This window comes from Thalassophryne amazonica, chromosome 7 (assembly GCF_902500255.1).
Source record: "Thalassophryne amazonica chromosome 7, fThaAma1.1, whole genome shotgun sequence".
NCBI lineage: Eukaryota > Metazoa > Chordata > Actinopteri > Batrachoidiformes > Batrachoididae > Thalassophryne > Thalassophryne amazonica.
The window spans coordinates 89,411,543-89,434,333 of record NC_047109.1 but is presented as its reverse complement, the minus strand read 5'-3'; the positions used below and the strand labels follow the sequence as shown (position 1 = coordinate 89,434,333).

The following is a 22,791-nucleotide window of genomic DNA, read 5'->3' as shown; positions in this document are numbered from 1 at the left end:
TCCACATATTGACACTGACCTGGAGCGGACCAACCTCAAAGGAATTTTTTTCCTTGTTTTTTTTTCTCAGATGAATGCCAGGAAACTACTTGGTTTCCTGTGAAAATATTTTCTTTTTTCCGCAATGTAACTTACAGTGACTTTGAAGCATCGCTACAGCTTCACTTTTTCAGTAAACCACTAATAGCTGATTCAAAACTGCTTGTTCAAATGTTCAAAGGACTACTAAAATCATTTTACATTCGCAGCACACACTCACGGAGGCCATAAGAGGGTTTAATGTGCAGTGGAGTTAATGTGTTATTGAACGTGTGGTTTTGCTTCTGCTGTCTAAAAGCTTCGGCTCTCTGTTGCTCACCTGTGACGCAGAGTGCATTGATGGGTGCGGTGAGGTCTGGTGCGGGTGGCCGGGATGAAGGTGGGAATTGTGGGAGTTGTGATGCGGGTTGTGTCCCTGCGGGTGATGGTGTCCACCTTGGCCGTGACTGTGGGTGTGGTGATGATGGCCGTGGTGGTGGTACACATGTGGAGGAGCTTGCAGGTGCTGTTGCGGGTGCGAGTGCATGTGATGGTGGGCCCCTTGTTCTTGCCGCGATGACATCATCTCCATCATGTGGCCCATGGAGTTCATGTTTCCGTTGGCGATGGCACCAGGGTGGTGTGAAAGTGCAGCTTTCAGCCTCTGAGGAGACGAGATGGAAGAGGGAATGATGCTTTATGAAAAGTTTGTGCACGTTCTCATCAGTGTGCTGACTAGCAACAGTTACACAGCGAGTGCACGTAGTGACCGAGATGATGAATGGTTCCATAAATCTATATGTCAGGAGAACAAATCAAAGCCACTTAGGCTGTCCTCTGTCTCTCCTTCAGTCCTGTCATTCTCCCTCTTTACCTTCCACCAGTCTCTCTTCTTCATAATCCTAATAGCCCCCCACCCCTTCTTCTCTCATCTCTCTCTCTCTCTCTGCTCCTCTCTCTCTCTCTCTCTCTCACATCTTTCATCTCCACATTGGCTGGACGTCCTGCCCAGGAGATGAGTTGCTGACAAGTTGTGAGTCTCAGACTGTTTCCCTCACTGTTGACCGGAGGTTTGTTGTTTTAAAACCACGGGTCTACTTAGCACTGACTCACGCTGTGTCCTCCAAGCAGCTGAGGAGGAAGACTTAAACTGAGACTGTCTCATGGTACACTTGTATTCCATGTGTTTACTAAACTCACTTTTCTTCAAAACTCTGTTTTTCTGGGAACAACATAAAGACACCCTCGAGACAGAAATAATAATAATCCACGCATACAAGTGCCAAATGTGTCTGCCGGCTTCATCTGTCATACAGAAAACCAGACTAAATATCATATAAAAAATAACTCAGTCTGCAGCTATTCCACTACTTTTTAAAGGGGTCAAATTGTGCAAAATTAGTTTAATCTGCCTTTACTACTTATAGTAGTTGGGGGTTTCATGTTCAACATCCCAACCGTTCCACGGATGTGCAACCTTATGGAGAGACAGATTTAACCCTCTGGGGTCTGAGGGCATTTTTGGACAGTTCACTCACCTGGCATAAATGTTTTATTATTGCTGTTAACAGCTCTCCCTGCATCCCACAATCAAGTTTATGTCTCTTTTTTCAGGACAACCTGTGCTTTCAGAATATATATGCTTTTGTTGTGTTTTATAGTGTAATAAAGGTTTACAATCAAAATAAGAAAGAAAAAAGTAAAGCGGGCCAATAATTTTCCACACACATTTATTCAAACACACAGCAAACTATAATAAACAACTGGTTTTGACACTTTATAAAGGTATTTGAGGTCTTGTGTGAAGGCTGTACAATAAAAAGGTTCAAACAATAAACACAAATGCACATTTGAACAATATATACCAAATGTCTATATGTTTTGTTGTCCATTGATATGGTAAACAGTGCTTTACACAGAGAAAGGCAACAGAGTTATCCAGTAACATTCACATGCAAACTAGTGGAGCAATCCTGATAGTTACACACTCTTTGTTTGAGCAGCGTGTGATTGTCATCAGAGGCTCTCCGTCTGCTCCGTCTGCTTTCACTGATCGCTCTGTGTAATGGCGCAGGACGCACTGAGTATGTACTAATAGTATGTACTCACTGGAGCACCCAGGGGGTTATTCAAAGGGGCCAACTAGTAACATGTCACTCCTGAAAACGATCTTTGGCTTTTCACGTGAGGTAAATCTGCCCTACGATTGTATTTTGGAAAACCATGTGACGGTGAATCAATTCCGATTGGACACTCACATTGCGCACGTGCTTCTATGAGGAGTACAAAGATGGCCGATGGCTGGCTCGAAAGTCTGCGGAGTTAACTTTTCAGCAAAAAAAAAAAGAGTAAGTTTTCTATCTCATATTATTAAAAAGTTATTATAATTGAGTAAAGTTTGGTCTTAGCCGTCGTATACAATGGCGTCGGCCCACAGAGCTAAAACTTTCAAAGACTTTTTTCGTGCCAGTTGGTAATAAATTTAAGGCCAACATTACAATAACTGTGCATTATGCCTGACTAGTTGAAAGTGTCTCTACTCTGAGCACTGTGTTTCACCTTGGTAGCATTATGAGCGCAGTCCCTCCAGAAATTTCTGATGCCAGGGTTTCAACAATTAATTCAACCAAAAAATTCAACAGATATATCTATGTATGGAGAGATATCTACATTTATATCTCTTTACATTCCCTGTATTATTTGTTGAATTCATGATCAAAAAAGGGTCTGATCAGATAACTGATCAGCTACACTGGAAGTGCAACAAAGGCTAATATTTATGATTTGAAGCTATAATAAGAAATGTGATACTGGCCTGAAGGCCTCGGTCCCTAGTCACAGAAATATGTGCAGTCTCATATGTATTTGTGATTGGGCAATATTTCATGTAGCCGTGTGATAATAATTAGAATGTAACAAGGCAAATTCAACTTGTATTGTAACAATCACTGTGGAGACGAGTTTCCAAGTTTTATTGGGAGACAACATTCAGAGAGAAAAGGGCAACTGGAGCAGTTTGTGTGTAAGTCATGATTTTATCGGTTTGGGAAAAGGTGTGAGAATGATCTGGAAGTTTGAGTGAAAAGGGCATGAAGGCTGCAGTGCCAGAGTAGGAACTTGACCTAGACCTTCAAGGGATGTGTCCTTGACTGCAAAGGAAATCCCTGGAAAGTCATGGAGAGGTCAGTGTTCTATTGTACACAGACATTTTTGGCTCTGTGACCTTCTGTGAGAAATCTTGGAGTCATTTTGATCAGATATGTCCTTCAATGCGCATATTAAGCAAATATGTAGGACTGCTTTTTGCATTTGCGCAATATCTCTAAAATTAGAAAGGTCTTGTCTCAGAGTGATGCTGAAAAACTATTCATGCATTTATTTCCTCGAGGCTGGACTAATTGTAATTCATTATTATCAGGTTGTCCTAAAGTTCCTTGAAAAGCCTTCAGTTAATTCAAAATGCTGCAGCTAGAGTACTGACGGGGACTAGAAGGAGAGAACATATTTCACCCATATTGCGCCGCTCTTCATTGGCTTCCTGTTAATTCTAGAATAGATTTAAAATTCTTCTTCTTACTTCTAGAGGTTTGAATAATCAGGTCCCATCTTATCTTATGGACCTCATATACCATATCACCCAAATAGAGCACTTCGCTCTCAGACCTGCAGGCTTACATGTAGTTTCCTAGGGTTTTTAGGAGTAGAATGGGAGCAGAGCCTTCAGCTTTATCAGGCTCCTCATCCTGTGGAACCAGCTCCCAATTCAGATCAGGAGACAGACACCCTCTCCTACTTTTAAGATTAGGCTTAAAACTTTCCTTTTGCTAAAGCTTATAGTTAGGGCTGGATCAGGTGACCCTGAACCATCCCTTAGTTATGCTGCTATAGACTTAGACTGCTGGGGGTTCCCATGATGCACTGAGTGTTTTCTTTCTCTTTTTGCTCTGTATGCACCACTCTGCATTTAATCATTAGTGATTGATCTCTGCTCTCTTCCACAGCATGTCTTTTTCCTGATTCTCTCCCCTCAGCCCCAACCAGTCCCAGCAGAAGACTGCCCCTCCCTGAGCCTGGTTCTGCGGGAGGTTTCTTCCTGTTAAAAGGGAGTTTTTCCTTCCCACTGTCGCCAAGTGCTTGCTCGCAGGGGGTCGTTTTTACCGTTGGGGTTTTTCTGTAATTATTGTATGGCTTTTGCCTTACAATATAAAGCGCCTTGGAGCAACTGTTTGTTGTGATTTGGCGCTATATAAATAAATTTGATTTGATTTGATTCAAAACTAGGTGAAGGCTATTCATCATTGAAAATGGTCTAGACCTTCAAGAGATGGATCCTTGCTCCCAATTTCATAAACCTGTGCTATTTCTTGATAAGTTATTGTTGATAGAGTTGAGGATATTTCTGGCTTGTAATGTCAAGGTCAGTCATCACTGACGTTGGTCTAGACCTTGAAGGGATGCATGTTTGCTGGCACATTGACGAACCTGTCTGAAATCCTTGGAAGATTACTGAGAGAACGTCTTCAGGACACACAGACACTAGTTTTGGATCTGTGACCTTTGATATGTGGTCAAAGTCATTCATCATCAAACTTGACTAAGACCTTCAGGGGGATGCATCCATGCTGCAAAATTTGGTAACATTTGAATTTGTGTTTTGATCATGCTCATTCCACAAAAATCCTTATAAGGAGTCCATCAAAGTCTCTTAGGTGAGACATGCAGATCATGCATTCCTGTAACTTCATTGGATGTGCAGATTGTGACTAAGAGGTGAGCTTCATGAGCTCGGATGAAGCCCACCTAAAGAAGAAAAAACGTGCAGTTCCTTGACTGGCCACTTGAGTCTGGCTGTCAAAAGTGAGGCAAGTTCCCTTTCAATCATGCTAAAATACAGAGGTGGGACGAAGTCACCATCAAGTCACTCTCAAGTCATGAATCAGCAAATCCCAAGTGAAGTCTCAAGTCATAATGACCACCAATTGTTTGCAAGCTGATGTTTGCAGATTGATGACTTGAGAATGACTTGACAGTGACTTCGTCCACCTCTGCTAAATATATAGTCTCTGAACAAAAATAATGTTTGTTTACAGCCTGGCACAAAAAAATAAAACAACAAAAAAAAAAACAGCTTTGGTCTCTATAGTTTCCCCCGTCTGTGACGACTGTATAGGGGGTGATTTTTTTCTAACTTCTTAGTTAAGATATTAAAGTTATACATAATTAGGGGTGTGGTTGCTTTGAGTGATAGCGGCTGTATCTTAAACTCAGAGGCCGGTTGATATGGCTGCTAGCTGTTGTGGAGCATTGTCCCTGTTTTTTTTTTTGTTTTTTTTTTTGGAAGCTCCTTGAATAATACAGTTTGCTGTGTGGTGAAACGTACTAATGGATTATTTATCTTATTTAATGTTGTATTACTAAACACCATTAGCACTTTTAGCAGCTGTCAGTAGCTTCATGTGTTAAGTACCAGTTAATGCACAATTATTTAGAAAATAAGCGGCTCATACTTTTAATGCCCACACCAAAGCAAACTGTTATGAGAACCATTGCGCAGTCCCCAAAAATATGACTTAATAAATGCCTGAACAAAGGTTAGCCTGTTAGCTTAGCTGATACAGTCTTGAAGATACGGACACATTCAGGCTCCTTTTATCACAAAATGAATTACCCACACTCCACCTCTTATTCCATTTTATGGCATCATTGTGATGTAGCCAGAATCAAAAGCTGCCAACATTGCGATGCCCAGATATGAGCTTCATATTGGCTGTATTGGCCGGGTCTCTATGGAAAATCTATGAGTGACGTCAAGCAGGGTTTGCGCAATATATATACAGTCTATGATTGTGACCCATTCAGTGTTCAGAGATCAGTGGGAGGAGTAATGCCGCATCATCAGTGAGGTTGTCGTCACGGTAAGAAGCATGCTGAGTTTAGTTTATCCACTGTCCATGCAAATGCATTACATACCTGCCAACATTTGAATTTACCAATGTGAGGCGAGCGCCAAGGGCATGAAGCGTAACTAGGGGGTCTGGACATGCCCCCAGACCCCACAAATGCAGGACTATAGGGGTCCCGCACCACTCATGCGGACGTGGTGGTAAATACCAGGACTGTTCTGCCCAATGCAGGATGGATGGCAGCACTGGCATTAAACAAAGCCAGTGTAAATGGGGATTTAGGGACCTAAAAATGTGGGGTTGGTTGAGGACATAATGCATGACCTTGGTGGCTTTTGCTCCAAACCTTAACCTTCATGCTTTCAGACACCTGTGCCTATATTAGCTTGCTGAAATGTATCTATTATATAACCCATTTAAGCAACATTTTGGAAAACTAGGTTGGGTGTTGAAAATGTTAGTGCAAGTTGCACTTCATGCCTGATGACAAAACAAAACAAATCTTAAAGATGTAATCGCTAAATCCAGTTTTAATTTCTGTGTATAATTTCAAGCCTGCGTCCCAGCTTCAGCAGAAGGTATCCACAAAATTGAAAACATAAGGGGCTTCAATTCAAGGCTACTCTTGTGAATTCCACAAAGTTTCTATTCTCCTTCCCAGTGTTTTCCCCCTTCCCCCTTCTCCCAGCTGCTGTCAGTGAGTCCGCGCTGCGTCCAGAGCTCTATATTTTTTAACAGCTTTCACATTCATGATTCCCACAGGGAAGGGCGTCCAGCTGGTGTGGATCACAACGCTAAGACATGATCACAGCACAGTTCCTCTCTCACACTGTCCTGAGTGCAAAGCTCAGGAAGAAGGAGACAAACACTCATCTAGAAGCAGGACGGGAAAACACAGCGTACTGTTCTCACACACATTACGTTTTCAAATCACATTAAATACTTACCGTGTGTCCGACAGCGTCGCTGTCTTCACTGGATTTTCCACGCACAGTGCAAATGTGTGTGATGTGGAGAGCTACACATGAAACTGGCACTACGAAAGCATGACCTTGCTGAGCCTGTTTAGGCAGACGAGAGTTTTCTGCTTGTCATTCACAGGATGCCTGACATAGTGACACATTTCACCGGAGACAAAATGTTGCTTTGCTGGTGTTTCTCTTTGCAAATGTCATTTATAAAGTGTGCCATCTCAAACTGATTCCGTTCTGAGGCCCTGTGACCACCTCCACCACAGTGTCGGGGGCCATGGCCCTGCCTCTGTGTGACCGATGAGACAGGGTTAAAATACCACAGCGTCTACACTAACACATAGCCCCAGGCCCACAGCTGTCCACAAAAATGCTGTTAAACTGGGACACACCGGGGACAACAGGCAGCAATGAGAATCTTAGATTTATGAGACATATATTAGTGTGCAGAAAACTTAGGCTCAAACCATAGGCTCAAAACAGACTGCTCCTTCCCAAGTGCAGGACCAACAGACTGAAAAACTCCTTTGTCCCTAAGGCCATCAGACTGTGCAACTCCTCACTTGGGGGAGAAGGAGTAACAGGAAGACAGGGGACAGGAAGGAGAGGAACAGAATTAGCCAGTAAACCAGTAGTGAGCAGTATTCTGGCATTTATATTTATATTTGTGTGACCAGAGGGATCGAATCCTGGACTGATCGACCCAAAGACCAGAATTCTACCAGGTCACCCAAAGTGGAATTCCCCGTTAGTCAAGCTAGCGGGAACATCTTTTCAATCCAGACTTCACCTTGCTACATATCTCCCCACTGTTTTTGACTTTGTCCCAAAGTCACAGGTGCATTTAAGCATGTTCTGTGACTACCCACATCCTGCTGACAACGCCAATTGTGATCGAACCCTGGACTGCTTCAACCAAAGACCAGAACTCTACCAGGTCACCCAAAGGGGAATTCCCCGTTAGTCAAGCTAGCAGGAACATCTTTTCAATCCAGACTTCACCTTGCTACATATTTCCCCACCATTTTTGACTCTGTCCCAAAGTCACGGGTGCATTTAAGCATGTTCTGTGACTACACACATCCTGCTGACAACGCCAGTTGTGACTGGAGGACCTCTGTGGTCGGGACAGTGGTGGGATCAAACTGTTCCAGGACTGCTTGAACCAAAGACCAGAACTCTACCAGGTCAGCCAAAGGGGAATTCCCCATTAGCCAAGCTAGCAGGAACATCTTTTCAATCCGGACTTCACCTTGATACATTTGCAAATATTTTTACTTTCACTTTTGATACTCTGTGTGCTTCCTACCATGTGTGCTGCTATAAAATGCTGCTGGAACCTCAATCTCCCTGAGGGAGTCTTCCCAAGGGATTAGTAAGTTCTGTCTAATGTAATCTATATATATATATAAAAAAAACTACTTCACAGATTCTCACCAAATTTGTACCACAGATAGATATTAGGACATGGAAAACTCTACTGATTTTGGAGGTGATCCAGATCCAGATTGGTAGATGTCAGAAACCTCAGATTGCGCTTGTTGCTAGTGCAGGCTAGCAAGCTTGAGAACCCTCATTTTTGTGAAATGTTGGCTCATATACGTATATTCCTTATCACAACACAAGTCAAAGGAGCTCAAATCCTCATCAAACGAGAAGCAAAAAAGTGAAGGGAAACACAAGTGCAATCTGCAACATCACCACTAGATGATGCCAAATCCTACGCAATGTAGCTTTTAAATTTCAAAAACGAACAAACAGACTGATTTCTTTGTAAGTGTACCACTCAGTATATAACAACACAAAAGTTGCCAATGATCACTCAGTCGTAAAATTATTGTAAAAAATGCAACTAAACTTTCTAAGCATTTGCAAGTAACCACCTAAAACAAATAGCATATTTTCTAAAGGTGAAAAGTGGTCACATAGTTTATCTCTTTATTCAGAAATAGTAGGCTTTAAGCAGCGTTCCCCCTTACTGTTAATCATCAAATGAGCTTAAAGCATTTTCCCATTATTGTACTAATGAAGAAAAACGCACCAAAACCTGTATTTATATAGAAACACAACCACCATCTGGCTAGAAGAACCAAAAGCAGAAAATCAATTTCAACAAGCAGAGAGATATTAATCATATTCACCAGTGCTGACACGGACATCTTCCACGTGTCACACCATGAAATCTGACGCTGACACGTCTTTGCTGAACACCTTCCTTTAAGCCATCAGCTTGTCAATCAGCCCCAAGCACCTGAGGAGGCCCACCTCCTCTTGTAAAAAGAAAACCAATCAGGATTTGACAACCTGCTGCCACTCGTCCAATAAGCAGGCAATCACCTGAATGAAGACAAGTCGGCAGAATCTCCCAATTTTCTGTCCCCACAAATGTTGTCCATATGTGGGTAAGACGCTGAGGCTGGAACTGCTTGACTGGCTGCCAACTGAGACCAAGAGGATAAAAGGAGGTGAAAGAGGGGGCAGTGAATGAGAGAGACCAGGGGTGATGGTGAGGAGGGGATTAAATGTCTTCTAGCATCTCCTCTGCACACGCCATCAAGACAGCTAGAGCTCATTTATTAGTGTTTCTGCGAGCTGCCCAGCCGGCTGTGCGCTGCAATCTGTTTATTAATTCAATTCGCCTGCAATAGAGGAGGCCCGGGGACGTCGGAGCCCACGGGGCCTGGTGCTGCTCCGCAGGCCTCAGCGGCAACAGCCACACCGGACAGAAGAGAAAAACCAAAGCACCATGCGTGATGAGAAGACTAACACAGACAAAGTGCCACGTGCTGCTTCACCTTACTGAACATTAAGTCAAATCTATCCTAACATCAGAGTAGTAACAGAGAAAACCCTTACCCAAACACGGCCTTTTTCCAGATTCGCTGTCCCCAGGGAAGCACCTGTTCCAGCTGAAGATGAGGCGCAGCTAAAATGCCAGCTGGGCCAAAACTTAAGTCGTTGTATCCAGACCACAGTGACGCAACTGAAGGACGTTAGCGCAGCGATGATGAGCGTCCCACTGACGCTTAAACACGTTTATCATGCTCTCTAATGACTCTTAACACGTAGTTGTGTTTCTCCCAGACTGTGCTGAGCACAACAATTTAACTGCCACATGCATTTCTATCCTAATAACACACACACACACACACCACACCACACACACACCACACACGCACGACACGCACGAACCACACACACACATCACAACACACACACAACACACACACACAACACAATCACATCAACACACACACACACACATCAGTTTCTCTGCTAGGAAACATGGTTGCGGGAGCGGGAAAACAGTGATTAATCAGTGCAGTGTCAGCCTGTGGTGGTGCAGTGTGTTTGTCTGTGTGCTGTGCTGGGTTACTTCTCTCAAAAATAGGAGCAACAACAGAGGAAAGAGTGCGATCTGTAACGGTGTAATGATCTGGTCGTGTCTAGCAGGACAGACTGATTTCATTTCTTTGTTTTTCATTGTCACTCTGGGACATCCTGGGAATTCGCCAGGATCCCCCATTAGTTGTTGGACACCATCAGCTGCTGTGACGCTGTGTGGAACGGGGTAGGCTATGGCATCAATCGGTGCCAAAATGAGTCTCGTGTAAAACGCATTCGGGTGTATTATATTATTCACACGCATAGATATTAACTGCACGCGCGTACGCTGGTGCACACTCAGTGGAAACTGCTCTGCAAGCGAGGAAAAAGGTGCTGCAAGTGAGGATGAATGTGTGTCCCTGCGCCCTCTCGAAGTTTGATTTCTGCTCGCACGCGGTGGATTTCAACGCTTTCGCTTGAAACTTGGGGGAGGGTTTTTGCCACTATGGTGGAGGGAACGGGGGGTTGGCACTAGCTCTGTTGTGATGGTCATTTCTGAAGAGCGAGATTGATTGACAGCCCTCGTCTGACACGGAGGTCAGTCGGAGACAGCCTCGTTTCTGCTTAAAACTTCACTCCAGTCATCATCTATCTCAGCCCCAGATCTCTGAAGCTTCCTGTACAACAATCACTTCCACATAAATCAGCATTAGTTCATAATATATTACAGAAAGTCCTAAAAATCATCTCCCAAACCGATCAAAGGGAATAATGTGATTATTAGTAAAACCTCTTAAATCACATGCAAACCCATTAAACCACCACCTCCCTGAAGGAGACAACAGCGTCTCCTTTGTTTCAGCAGTTAATATCTACGGTGTGAAATAATATAAGACACCCGAATGCATGTTTTACACAAGACTCGTTTTGGCACCGATCTGACGCCATAAGGGGCAGAGACACTGATTTTGTCCAAATGAATAGGGCATTCACTCGGGATGTGTCCTGGGTAGGGTTGTGGAAACCAGCTGTTCACGTGTCTTTGTTGGTGAGGAAAGGCTCACTGACCTTGACTTTAAGGATGATGTTGTCATCTTGATGGAATCAACAGATATCCTCAATGCATGAGTTGAGCAGCAGTTTGCATTTGTCCCAGCTTTCAGAAACATCTTGGACCTGACCGTCAGAAGTGTACCAGTATGCCGTGTTTTGTTGTTGAAGAAACACTCTCTTTCAGCAGGGACATTTACGTCTCTGGGTTTTCAGCCTTTAAGCTCGAGAGACAGCTAGAAAGACCTTATGGTATCATGAGGTCACTGGACCAAGTGTGTTTCATGATTGTAAATAGCTTTGCAGGAGTCTCAAGGTCCATGTCTTTAGGGCCTTGTGCTTCCTGTCTTGGGAGATTTGGATGATAATGAGTTACCTAAAATGGAGAAAGGATGTCTTGGTACAAGGTCTCTTCAGAGTTTTCTTGGTGGTATTGCTGGAATGACTTTTTGTCAAACTAAAGGTTATTTTGAAAGGCCTTAAAGTATGAAGGGTAACACTGCATTCTGAGGGAACCTTAGCCACAACATTTTGGCCATGTGGCACATTGCTCTGGACATAATCCAGTGCACAGATGCCTCAATACTGAGGGCCACAGCTACTTGAAAAAGCTCAGGGGATGCTCATGTATGACCTGGTTGCAGTAGATGAATGGCCTGCTTTTGGGAGGTGGGGATGGACAAGTTGTCTGCCTGGGTGGTTGCCATTGATGAACCAAAGGAGGTTACATGGTGTGGTGTATACAGCTATCGACCAAGGTAGCCCTAACCCGAACCAAGATGTGTGAAGGAACCTGAAATACCTTTTGCAAGGATGTTTCTGCTATCAACATGTTCACAGGAAATGTCTTTAGTTAGACTCTCCTAACTAGTTTTCAAGAAGGCTCAGGCTATCTTGGCCTGTCCAGATCAGCTCTTGTCCAAGAGTTTATGTGGTGGCATCTGTTTTTTTGCTTGAAGGATCTTGCTGGACAGACTAAAAGGGGGAGCTCATCATTCATCTCCATAAGTACAGGACTATTACACTTGAATTCAACTGAATTTTAAATAATCACCCATTCTTCTTTGTCTTTCGGCTGTTCCCGTTAGGGGTAGCCACAGCAGATCAATCGTTTCCATCTCACCCTGTCCTCTGTATCTTCCTCTGTCACACCAACCACCTGCATGTCCTCTCTCAGCACATCCATGAACCTCCTCTTGGTCTCCCTCTTCTCCTCCTGCCTGGTGGCTCCATCCTCAGCATCCTTCTCCCTATATACCCTGGGTCCCTCCTCTGCACATGTCCAAACCATCTCAATCTTGCCTCTCTGACTTTGTCTCCAAACTGTCCCACCTGAGCTGTCCCTCTGATATGTTCATTCCTAATCTTGTCCATTCTTGTCACTCCCAAAGAGAATCTCAACATCTTCAGCTCTGCCACCTCCAGCTCTGCCTCCTGTCTTTTTGTTAGTGCCACTGTCTCTAAACCATACAACATAGCTGGTCTCACTACTGTTTTGTAAACTTTCCCCTTCACTCTTGCTGATATTCTTCGGTCACAAATCACTCCTGCCACCTTTCTCCACCCACTCACCCTGCCTGCACTCTCTTCTTCACCTCTCTACCACACTCTCCATTACTTTGAACAGTTGACCCCAAATATTTAAACATCTACTTTCACCACTTCTACTCCTTGTAACTGCACTATTCCACTGGGTTCCCTCTCATTCACACACATGTACTCAGTCTTACTTCTACTGACTTTCATTCCCTTTCTCTCCAAAGCATATCTCCACTTCTCCAGACTAGACTCAACTTGCTCTCTACTCTCACTACAGATCACAATGTCATCTGCCAACATCATAGTCCATGGGGACTCCTGCCTGATCTCATCCGTCAACCTGTCCATCACACTGCAAACAAGAAAGGACTCAGAGCTGATCCTTGGTGTAATCCCACCTCACACTTGAAGAGTCTGTCATTCCGACTGCGCATCTCACCGCTGTCACACTATTCTGTACATGTCCTGCACTACCCTAACATACTTCTCTGCCACTCCAGACTTCTCATACAATACCACAACTCTTCTCTTGGCACCCTATCATAAGCTTTTTCTAAGTCCACAAACACACAATGTAACTCTTTCTGTCCTTCTCTGTACTTTTCCAACAGTATTCTCAGAGCAAACATTGCAGCTGTAGTGCTCTTTCTTGGCATGAAACCATATCGCTGCTCACAGATCTTCACCTGTTTTCTAAGCCTAGCTTCTACTGCTCTTTCCCATAACTTCATGCTGTGGCTGATCAGCTTTATGCCTCTGTAGTTACTGCAGCTCTGCACATCACCCTTGTTCTTGAAAATAGGAACCAGCACACTTCGTCTCCACTCCTCAGGCATGCTCTCACTTTCCAAGATTTTATTAAACAATCTGGTTAGAAACTCTACTGCCATCTCTCCTAGACATTTCCATGCCTCCACTGGAATGTCATCTGGACCGACTGCCTTTCCACTGTCATCCTCTTCATAGCAGCCCTCACTTCTTGAATTAAATAATCACCCATGCAGGTATATAATAGGAATAGGTTGCCTGTACATGTACACAGGAGGCCAGCATAGTGTCGCTGTGCATATTGCAGTTAGTAAACCTCACTCCCAACAAGCTCAAAAGGATTCTCTGGTCACAAGGCCAGATCCCTGGGATTTAGCCTTTCTGGTTAGAGAGTCCAACTTCATGTGGGAGATACGTGTGTTTGCCTTCCCAAGGGGAGCGAGGCAGGCGGAGTCAAAACACACATCACAGAGTGCAGCCGCTACATATATGTTTTTGTGATTATTGTTGTTATATTTTTCACTTGATTGCAAAGGTACAATGTCCCCTTGGAGACAATAAGGATAAATACTAAGTTAATAAGTTACAGCCTGTGCATGTCGTGATGTGTGTTTTCACACTGGACCCTGCCACTGGACTGAGGGTTAAAAACAATTGATTTTTCATTGTTAATCCAACATCCATGATCCAACCAGCTCTTGCCCAAGGAGAGCATATCTTCTCAAACCTTTAGCCCTTGACCTCTCCACTCCCGCTCCTATTTTAAGCTTCACTTATTTATGTGGGTTCGGTTTATACAGGTGATCACCCATTAATGATATTTATTATTGCTGCTTCGTGTCTGACATGGAGGTGCTTTGAGTGATTGTTTGTGAGAGTGCTCTGGGTGCATCCTGAGAACACGTTCAGGTTTCTTCCTCATCAGATGACTTCATATCTATTAACCCTGCCAGGAGAAAGCTCTTGCATGGTGCAGGTAGAAAGAAAGGAGGCCGTGCCTGCTTTGAGATGGGTAAATCAAACTGCTGAGGTCAGGGTCAGTGCTTTTATCTTCTTAAAAGTGGAGCAGTCTGCTATCAAGGGACCTGTGGGCCCTCAGGCGCCTCACAGTAGGTTAGAAAGATTTAATCAGTCTGTGGACTGCAAAAAAGATCTGTTTCTTCTACTTCGCATTTTAAAACGCCCATGATGCTAAATTAACCTTGTATCAGTCTGAGGCGTCTGTCAAAATCATCTGTGCACAGTGTGTGCACAGTGCTTTACATGCACATGACATTCTGGGACACATTGAGTACTCATACTAGCTTTACTATATAGTAAACAAAAACAGTACTTCACAATACGTAAGGTATTCCGAATAACCAGTAGGTATTTAATAGCAGTCAAATGGTAACCAGATAATCTAGTACCTCCATAGTGTGCATAACGGCAGCCTGATGGCTAAGTGGTTTAGCACTGTTGTCTCACAGCAGATGGTCATGGGTTCGATTCCCACCTGTGGCCATTCTGTGTAGAGTCTGCATGTTCTCCCTGTGTTGCGTGGGTTTTCTCCGGGGTTGCTCCGGTTTCCACCCACATTTAATTGAATGTGAATTGGAACCTTAATTGTCCAGGTCTCCACTGCAAAGAGCTTTTGATCTCAATGGGATTAACCTGGTCAAATTAAAATAAAAGCGGGATTTCGCTATGCTATCCCATAAAAGAACAGGAGTCTCTGTGAAGACTTTCAAGTCCAGATTAACACACACTATTTTCCCTTTTGTCTAGCTAGCATACTGGCATAGTATAGTTCTACGCTTTTTACTCTTTTAATTAATTTTATTAGGAAATGGAACGTGCCACGGCCTCAACTTTACCCTAAATTCTGGGTCTTTTAGTGAAGCTTAGGGCTAGGGCCATCGATCACCTTAGTATTTCCTATTTTTCTTGTGTTTGGTGCTGACAAATTTTACGTATTTCTGTCTTTCTGATGCCTGATCTGTTTTTTCTCTCTGGTTAAGGGCAGCTCCATCCAGAGATGGGTGCTGCTGTATTTGTGCTGGAGACCCCCTCCTGTCCTGTGCACCAAACTGCATTTTCCTATATATCTAGTTTTGTGAATTGTTCTGTAATTTATGTCAGTAGAATGGGCCAAGCAGCAGGTCATCCCTTTGAGTCTAGTCTGCTTGAGGTTTCTTACTCGGAGGGAGTTTTTCCTTACCACTGTCTGCTCTGGGGGTTAGTAAGGTTAGACCTTACTTGTGTGAAGCACCTTGAGGTAACTCTGTTGTGATTTGGTGCTATATAAATGAAAATAAATTTAATAAAAATAAATTGAATTGAACAGGACTACTTTGGTCCCTAGGGTGGAATAAGAAGTCTGCGGGTCACAGAGCTTTTTATTATCGTGCCCCTGTTCTGTTGGAATGATCTCCCTGCGTCATATAAACAGTCAGATCTGTAGAGACTTTCAAGTCCAGACTTAAGATGCACTTATTTTCCCTTTCGTATGGCTAGCATGCTGGCATAGTATGTTACTATGTTTTTGTACTTCTTTACTCTTTTTAATCTTTTAATTCATTTTATTTTGTTTTCTGAATTGTTTTGTGGTGAAGCGCCTTGAGGTGACTATGTTGTGATTTGGTGTCATATAAATTGAATTAAATTGAATTGAGTCTAGAAACCAAACAAGAACTTCTCAGAAAACTTCAAAGTAGATAGCAACAAACATGAACACAACAGCACATCCAAGGGGCTGTAGTATGGTACAAATAATATTAATTACGTATCAGGAACCATTTAGAAAAGTCTGGTGTTACAAATAGAATTTTCTAGGCATACATGGAGAACTGTGTCATCTGTAAACATCAACGTCAAGGGACAGGTAAGATGGGTGCAGCATTGTGCGTCCAAATTGTATCTCTACTACTTGCTCTCTTGCTTCTAGTATGTACTACAGTAAGGGTTGGGTAGCAGATTCCTGGCTGACCTTAGTACATGATGGGTATTCAGATGTAGGGCTGTAGAGATCTCCTAACAACTGCATGGGTTTGCTAACTGCACCGAGAGCAAGCCTTTTGGCTCAGCTGCTTTGCCAAGCATCAGTGGATCTAATTCCATCTCCTCATCTTCTACAAGTGCCGTGCCTGCAAAACCCTAAAACTCCCAACCCCCATTAGTTCAATTTTATTAGATTTCCCTCTCGCCCAGCGAGGCAGTAACATCCCCCCCTCTTCTCTTCACTGTTCCTCCACCCCCTCTCCTGCTGCCTGCCAAGAGCTGGGGACTGTTAAACTGATTTCCTCAGGGAACAGTGAGGCAGACCGTCTGAAGGGAGTGCTCGCCTGTAATGTCGCCCCCTCTCTTGGGTTCTAGGCCAAAGCTGATCAGAGTCGAGCCAAAACTGTACCTCCCCTTTGGTTTCAGAAGCAGGCATCAACACAGGCCGGCTGTTCTGCATGAGCCAGACACTCCAGTGGTGCTCGGAAGAACCGTGGCGGTACGGGCGCAGCGAGACTTACGCCCACTAAGGAGCACGCTCCAAAGCATTTGCTCATACTCTTGGCAGCTTCTCCACCCTGTCAAGTTAATGGATGGGCCTCTGACTCCAGTCTGTATATACCCACTGTTCCTTCTCTTGTAAAGCCCTGCTCTGGTGCAGCCTACATGGTTATCACTACACCCACTAGCCCAATCATGAATACAGAGAAAGAATAAGAGCGCAAGAGAGCGAGAGCGAGCATAATAATAAACACTAACATATGTCTGAAATTGTGGCATCAAGCGTGACAGTTAAATACTCCATCTTCTTAAAATGTAACTTGATCTGTGATGACTTTAATCAAATGTAATTTCAAGTACACTTAAAATAAAAGTACCTAATGCTTGTGCGGTTTGGCAAAAAGAGCTGCCAGTCAATGTGTATATGTAAATTATAACCAGTCCCTCTGGAGTTTGACGAAGTCCAGCAGAGTGCGTCCTGTGTCCCGTTAACTGCTCAGACACGATAAGCGAGTCATGGCTCGGACCTGTCCCGTCTAGCTCATGCGGTCATGGCGGGTGGTTTACCCAAGCTTGGCTGCACTTGAGCCCTGTCCCATTCACATGCCCTGAAGCCTGTCCAAATGGCCTTCACATACACCTCCCATCAACACTGCTAAAACAACACCCACTCATTCAGTGACAAGTGCATTCAACACAATGACCACTGTTGTCCACGCCATAACCCCGCCCACATGTGCTCACAGACAAAACAAACAAAGGCTTATGCACCCACGTGTGTACAAACATGCAGCTAATCAAAGGCAGTCCTCTGAAGAACTGAATTTTAATTGTAAAAAGAGTTAACAGTGCATCCAGAAAGTATTCACGGAGCAGCACTTTTTCCACATTTTAGCCTTATTCCAGAATGGATGAAATTCATTTTTCCCCTCAAAATTCTACACACAATACCCCATAATGACAATGTGAAAAAGTTTTTTTTTTTTGCAAATTTATTAAACAAAGAAAAACACTAAGAAATCACACATACATAAGTATTCAATGGCTTTGCCATGAAGCTCAAAATTGAGCTCTGGTGCATCCTGTTTCCACTGATCATCCTTGAGATGTTTCTACAGCTTAATTCGAGTCCACCTGGGGTATATTCAGTTGATTGGACATGATTTGTAAAGGCACACGCCTGTCTACATATAAGGTCACACAGTTGACAGTGCATGTCAGAGCACAAACCAAGCATGAAGTCAAAGGAATTGCCTGTAGACCTCCGAGACACAAATCTGGGGAAGGGTACAGAAACATTCCTACTGCGTTGAAGGTCCCAATGAGCATAGTGAACTCCATCATCCATAACTGGAAGACACTCGGATCCACCAGGACTCTTTCTGGAGCTGGCCGCTCATCTAAACTAAGCAATTGGGGGAGAAGGACCTTAATCAGGGAGGTGACCAAGAACTTGATGGTCACTCTGTCAGAGCTCCATCATTCCTCTGTAGAGAGAGGAAACCTTCCAGAAGGACAACCATCTCTGCACCAATCCACCAATCAGGCCTGTATGATAGACTGGCCAGACGGAAGTCATGGCAGCACGCCTGAAGTTTGCCAAAACACCTGAAGGACTCTCAGACCATGAGAAACAAAATTTTCTGGTCTAATAAGACAAAGATTGAACTATTTGACGTGAATGCCAGGTGTCATGTTTGCAGCATCATGCTGTGGGAATGTTTTTCAGCAGCAGGTACTGAGAGACTAGTCAGGATTGAGGGAAAAATGAATGCAGCAATTTACAGAGACATCCTGGATAAAAACCTGCTCCAGAACGTTCTTGGCCTCAGTCTGGGGCAACGGTTCATCTTTCAGCAGGACAATGACCCTAAGCACACAGCCAAGATATCAAACGAGTGGGTTCAGGACAACTCTGTGAATGTCCTTGACTGGCCCAGCCAGAGACCAGATGTCAATCTGATTGAACATCTCTGGAGAGATCTGAAAATGGCTGTGCACCAACACTCCCCATCCAGCCTGATGGAACTAGAGGTGCTGCAAAGAGGAATGGACAAAATTGGCCAAAGATAGGTGCCCCAAGATTGTGGCATCATATTCAAGAAGACTTGAGGCTGTAATTGCTGCCAAAGGTGCATCAACAAAGTATTGAGCAAAGGGTATAAATACGTATCTACATGTGATTTCTTATTTTTTTTAAGAAATTAGTAAAAAAATAAAAAATAAACTTTTTTCATGTTGTCATGTAAATATTTGAGGGGAAAAATTAATTTACTCCAATTTGGAATAAGACTGTAACATAAAATGTGGAAAAAGTGAAGCGCTGTGAATACTTTCTGGAGGTACTGGATATTGTCAACATTTGAGATGACAGAATTTGGGTACTTCAATGTCCATTAACAACTTCAGACAAGAAGCTCTTAGCACTTTAAAATGTGAAACATCAAATTTACATAAACAATACTGTGTAATTCAACTTTATTTACCAGATGATGCAGTGCTATATCGTGTTGTTCCTATCACTTTTATTGTACTAGCAGAGGTACCCATCTTCGCTCAGTTTTAAGCAAAGTTTTAAGCACTATTCATGCTCTGAAGCTGGTTTGCAATCTGCAAATAAACACAAAGAAGAAAATTAAGTTGTCTTTGTGTTTATTTAGAAATGTTAAGTTTGTAAGCACTGGTTGATGATGGATTTAATCATTTACCTGTCTTAAAAACGAGATCATGTTTTCGAAGTTGCCAACATGACCAAGGTTGGGTAGGATTACTTTGAAAGAATACATGTGGATTACATGTGTGTATGTACATACATTTGGATTACTTGTAATCTGATTACTTTTGGATTACATTTCAAAGTAATCCTACCCAACCCTGAACATGACATAGCGTGATGCTAGCGGCTAATGTTAGCATGCCCGAATGACTCATTTATGAGCATTTTATTGCAAATATCTGTAATAATATGACTTGTCCTGCGGTTAATTGCCAGAAGAGATCATATAAGAAGCACGTGCCTCTTAGATACGTTTTGCGTCGAGTGAGATTTAGGTTTACACACATAGAAAGCCACTAGAACAAGAGTTCCATCTTCGCTGCGGACACCGCCAGACACAGAGTCTCACACATTAGGCCATTTATATTAAGGATTATAAAATGCTTTTTACTTCATCTTAAACTGATACTTAGTGTATGTTTGTATGTATAGTAGCAAGATATCTTGAGAATGCCCACTGTACGTACCTCGGATCATACTTGGCAGGTACATTAGGGCAAAGGATGGGAAGAAGTGAACTGATCATGATGAGAGGTACAGATCAAATTGTGGATCCATGCTAATACTGCATATAAGCAAATAGCCAAGTTCATGAAAATCAGTCTAGATATTTTACTGTTAGTGAAGCTGATAGTTGAAAATCCCATGTCACATTTTCTCCACAGGCTTGATACTTTAAAATTCAGGGTGTGGTTCCGCTGTGCTTTCCGAGCAATTTTAATCTAGTTTCTTTGTTCCTTTGGGACAGTTTTCTGTTTTTATACAATTAGAACCTTTGGGCATTGTTTGGTCTGGTCTTTATGTGTCCGTATTTCATCAAATTACTTGTATTAGTCAAACAAGTAAACTAACAGTGCAGTGATTTTATCTAGTCCAGAATGGAATTGAGCAAATGTTGCCTTTTCCTGAGCTATGTTTACGGGTAACCTAAAAAAAAAAGTACAAATAGAAATGTAGGTTTCTACGATAACTACAGGATTATGATCCAGATATTAAAATTAAATCTGGATTGTGATCCATATACTAAAATTAGTGCCAAAATATGAAAATGCATTTAGTGTTCTATAAGTTCTGGGCTTTCCCATTCCGTTTCAAGAAGATTACAATGTTGTATTTATAATAACTATTTAATAAGTAAGCATATAAAGTACACATGTGTATTCTATAAAGTTGAAAACCATGTCACTGACATGTTACACACCCCTGCTTATGAAATATATGATATCCGTGCAAAGGCCATTTCAGTTTTGCAGTTGTGTGTATGTAAATGCATTTGCAGTCTCCAGTATTCACTAAATGGCTTAAATCGCCAAATGCTAATTTTTTTGCCTCAAACACAGGGTTTGTGGGTTCAAATGATTGTATTGTGACTATGACTGATGGCATGTGAGAGAAAAAAAACATTCTGAAGACAACACTTTATGTCCATTTACATTTGATGTCCTCTTACAATATATGTCAGTGAATCACACAAGCCAAAACTTGAAAGAGGGGCCTCTCTCTGGTTTGTGTCCAGCAGTGATAAACTGGCAGACACTTGCTGATCCAGCAGCCCTGTATTCCACACAAATGAAAACACTTACTTCCATGGCAATGGAGAGAAACATCATGTGTTTTTCATCTAAAAGAACCCTCCACACATCCAAGACTTCGACCATTCTCTCTCTGTAACACGATATCTGACTGTTCCTGTGCCTGCTGTCCCATGACCTGGTTTGACTGCTGCTTATCACATGTTCTCACAGGTTTTAACCCCACCCCTGGAATATTTTATACATACTGACACATAATGGTGGCCAGGTTCCTGGTACACTCCGAATCTTAAAGGGGATGACTGATGACATGTTATACCCATGACTAATTAGCAGAGTAAATGTAACCCTGTCCAACCCTGTGTCCTGTGCCCTACGTTGCATTAAGATTATGTGCTAATGATATGGACACACCAAATGCACCTGCTATTATATACACATTAGACTATGTGCTGTAGATTGCCAAGATAGGGGCCATAGATGGCTACAGTTAGTGCAGTTGGACCCCAAAGCTGAGAGCACATGCCAACACCACATGTGACAACATCTGCAATACCATGGAACTACTTTGGGTCCTGGATACCAACTACCCATGGACCCATGAACTACCCATGGACCCAACTGGTCCATCAAGAACTCTTGAAAGTATCCACCTACTGCACATAGGATGGTTGTCCATGGATCTTGTCCAGTTGCTCAGGTCCTCAACACTGAGCCCAGAGAAGTGTGAAACATGTCCAAAATGTTGAATTTGACATTTCTTCACAATGCAAGTGATACTGCTCATCTGAGTCTCTCTAAGTAACTACTTGTTTAAGCAAAACCAATTCCAGCAGTACCCAAGGATTCTACAAACAGACCAAGTACCAAGGACATCCTGTCATTGCCTTAGATCACACGTTAGCATCCAAATCTCACGACTGTACAGTAAGACAAGAAGCACCAGGGCGCTAAAGACTTGGACCTCCATTCTCCTGCATAGGTGTCAACACTGCCAGATAGTTCTTTCCAGAGACCTCAAGATTCTATAAGCTTTTCCCATTCACTGATTCTATAACAATCACGGCATCGTCTCTAGAATCAATGTCAGTAAAACCTTCCTCACACATAAAGGCAGCTGTTGTTCTCCACAACCTTAACACCGAGTCCATGCCATCACTGAGCAGTGTAGGACCGGCAACACATCCCAGAAGAATGTCAGAAATCACTGGGAAAAAGTCAGAGATACTGTTCCCGCTCCACACAGCACTCACAGTAACTGTGACATCCATCAACTTATTGGGGATCAATGCTTTCAAATTAACATAGGCTGCAAAGAAACACTACCTATATTCCTGCTGGACTTCAATAAGTATTCAAATGGCTAGACAGTGGTCAGTGGTTGACTTCTATGTGAAGTCAAACTGTTTTGGTTGCTCAGCGTGAAG

At 43.0% G+C, this 22,791-nt stretch overlaps 1 protein-coding gene across 1 annotated transcript in view; it reads right to left on the bottom strand.

Moving 5' to 3' along the window:
• Positions 1-22,791, bottom strand: part of creb5b (cAMP responsive element binding protein 5b) — a 156,845-nt gene that overhangs the window by 13,148 nt on the left and 120,906 nt on the right. The window contains exon 8 of the mRNA XM_034175006.1: positions 359-682. Coding sequence (XP_034030897.1) covers positions 359-682 — 324 coding nt within the window. The remainder of the gene's footprint in view (positions 1-358; positions 683-22,791) is intronic.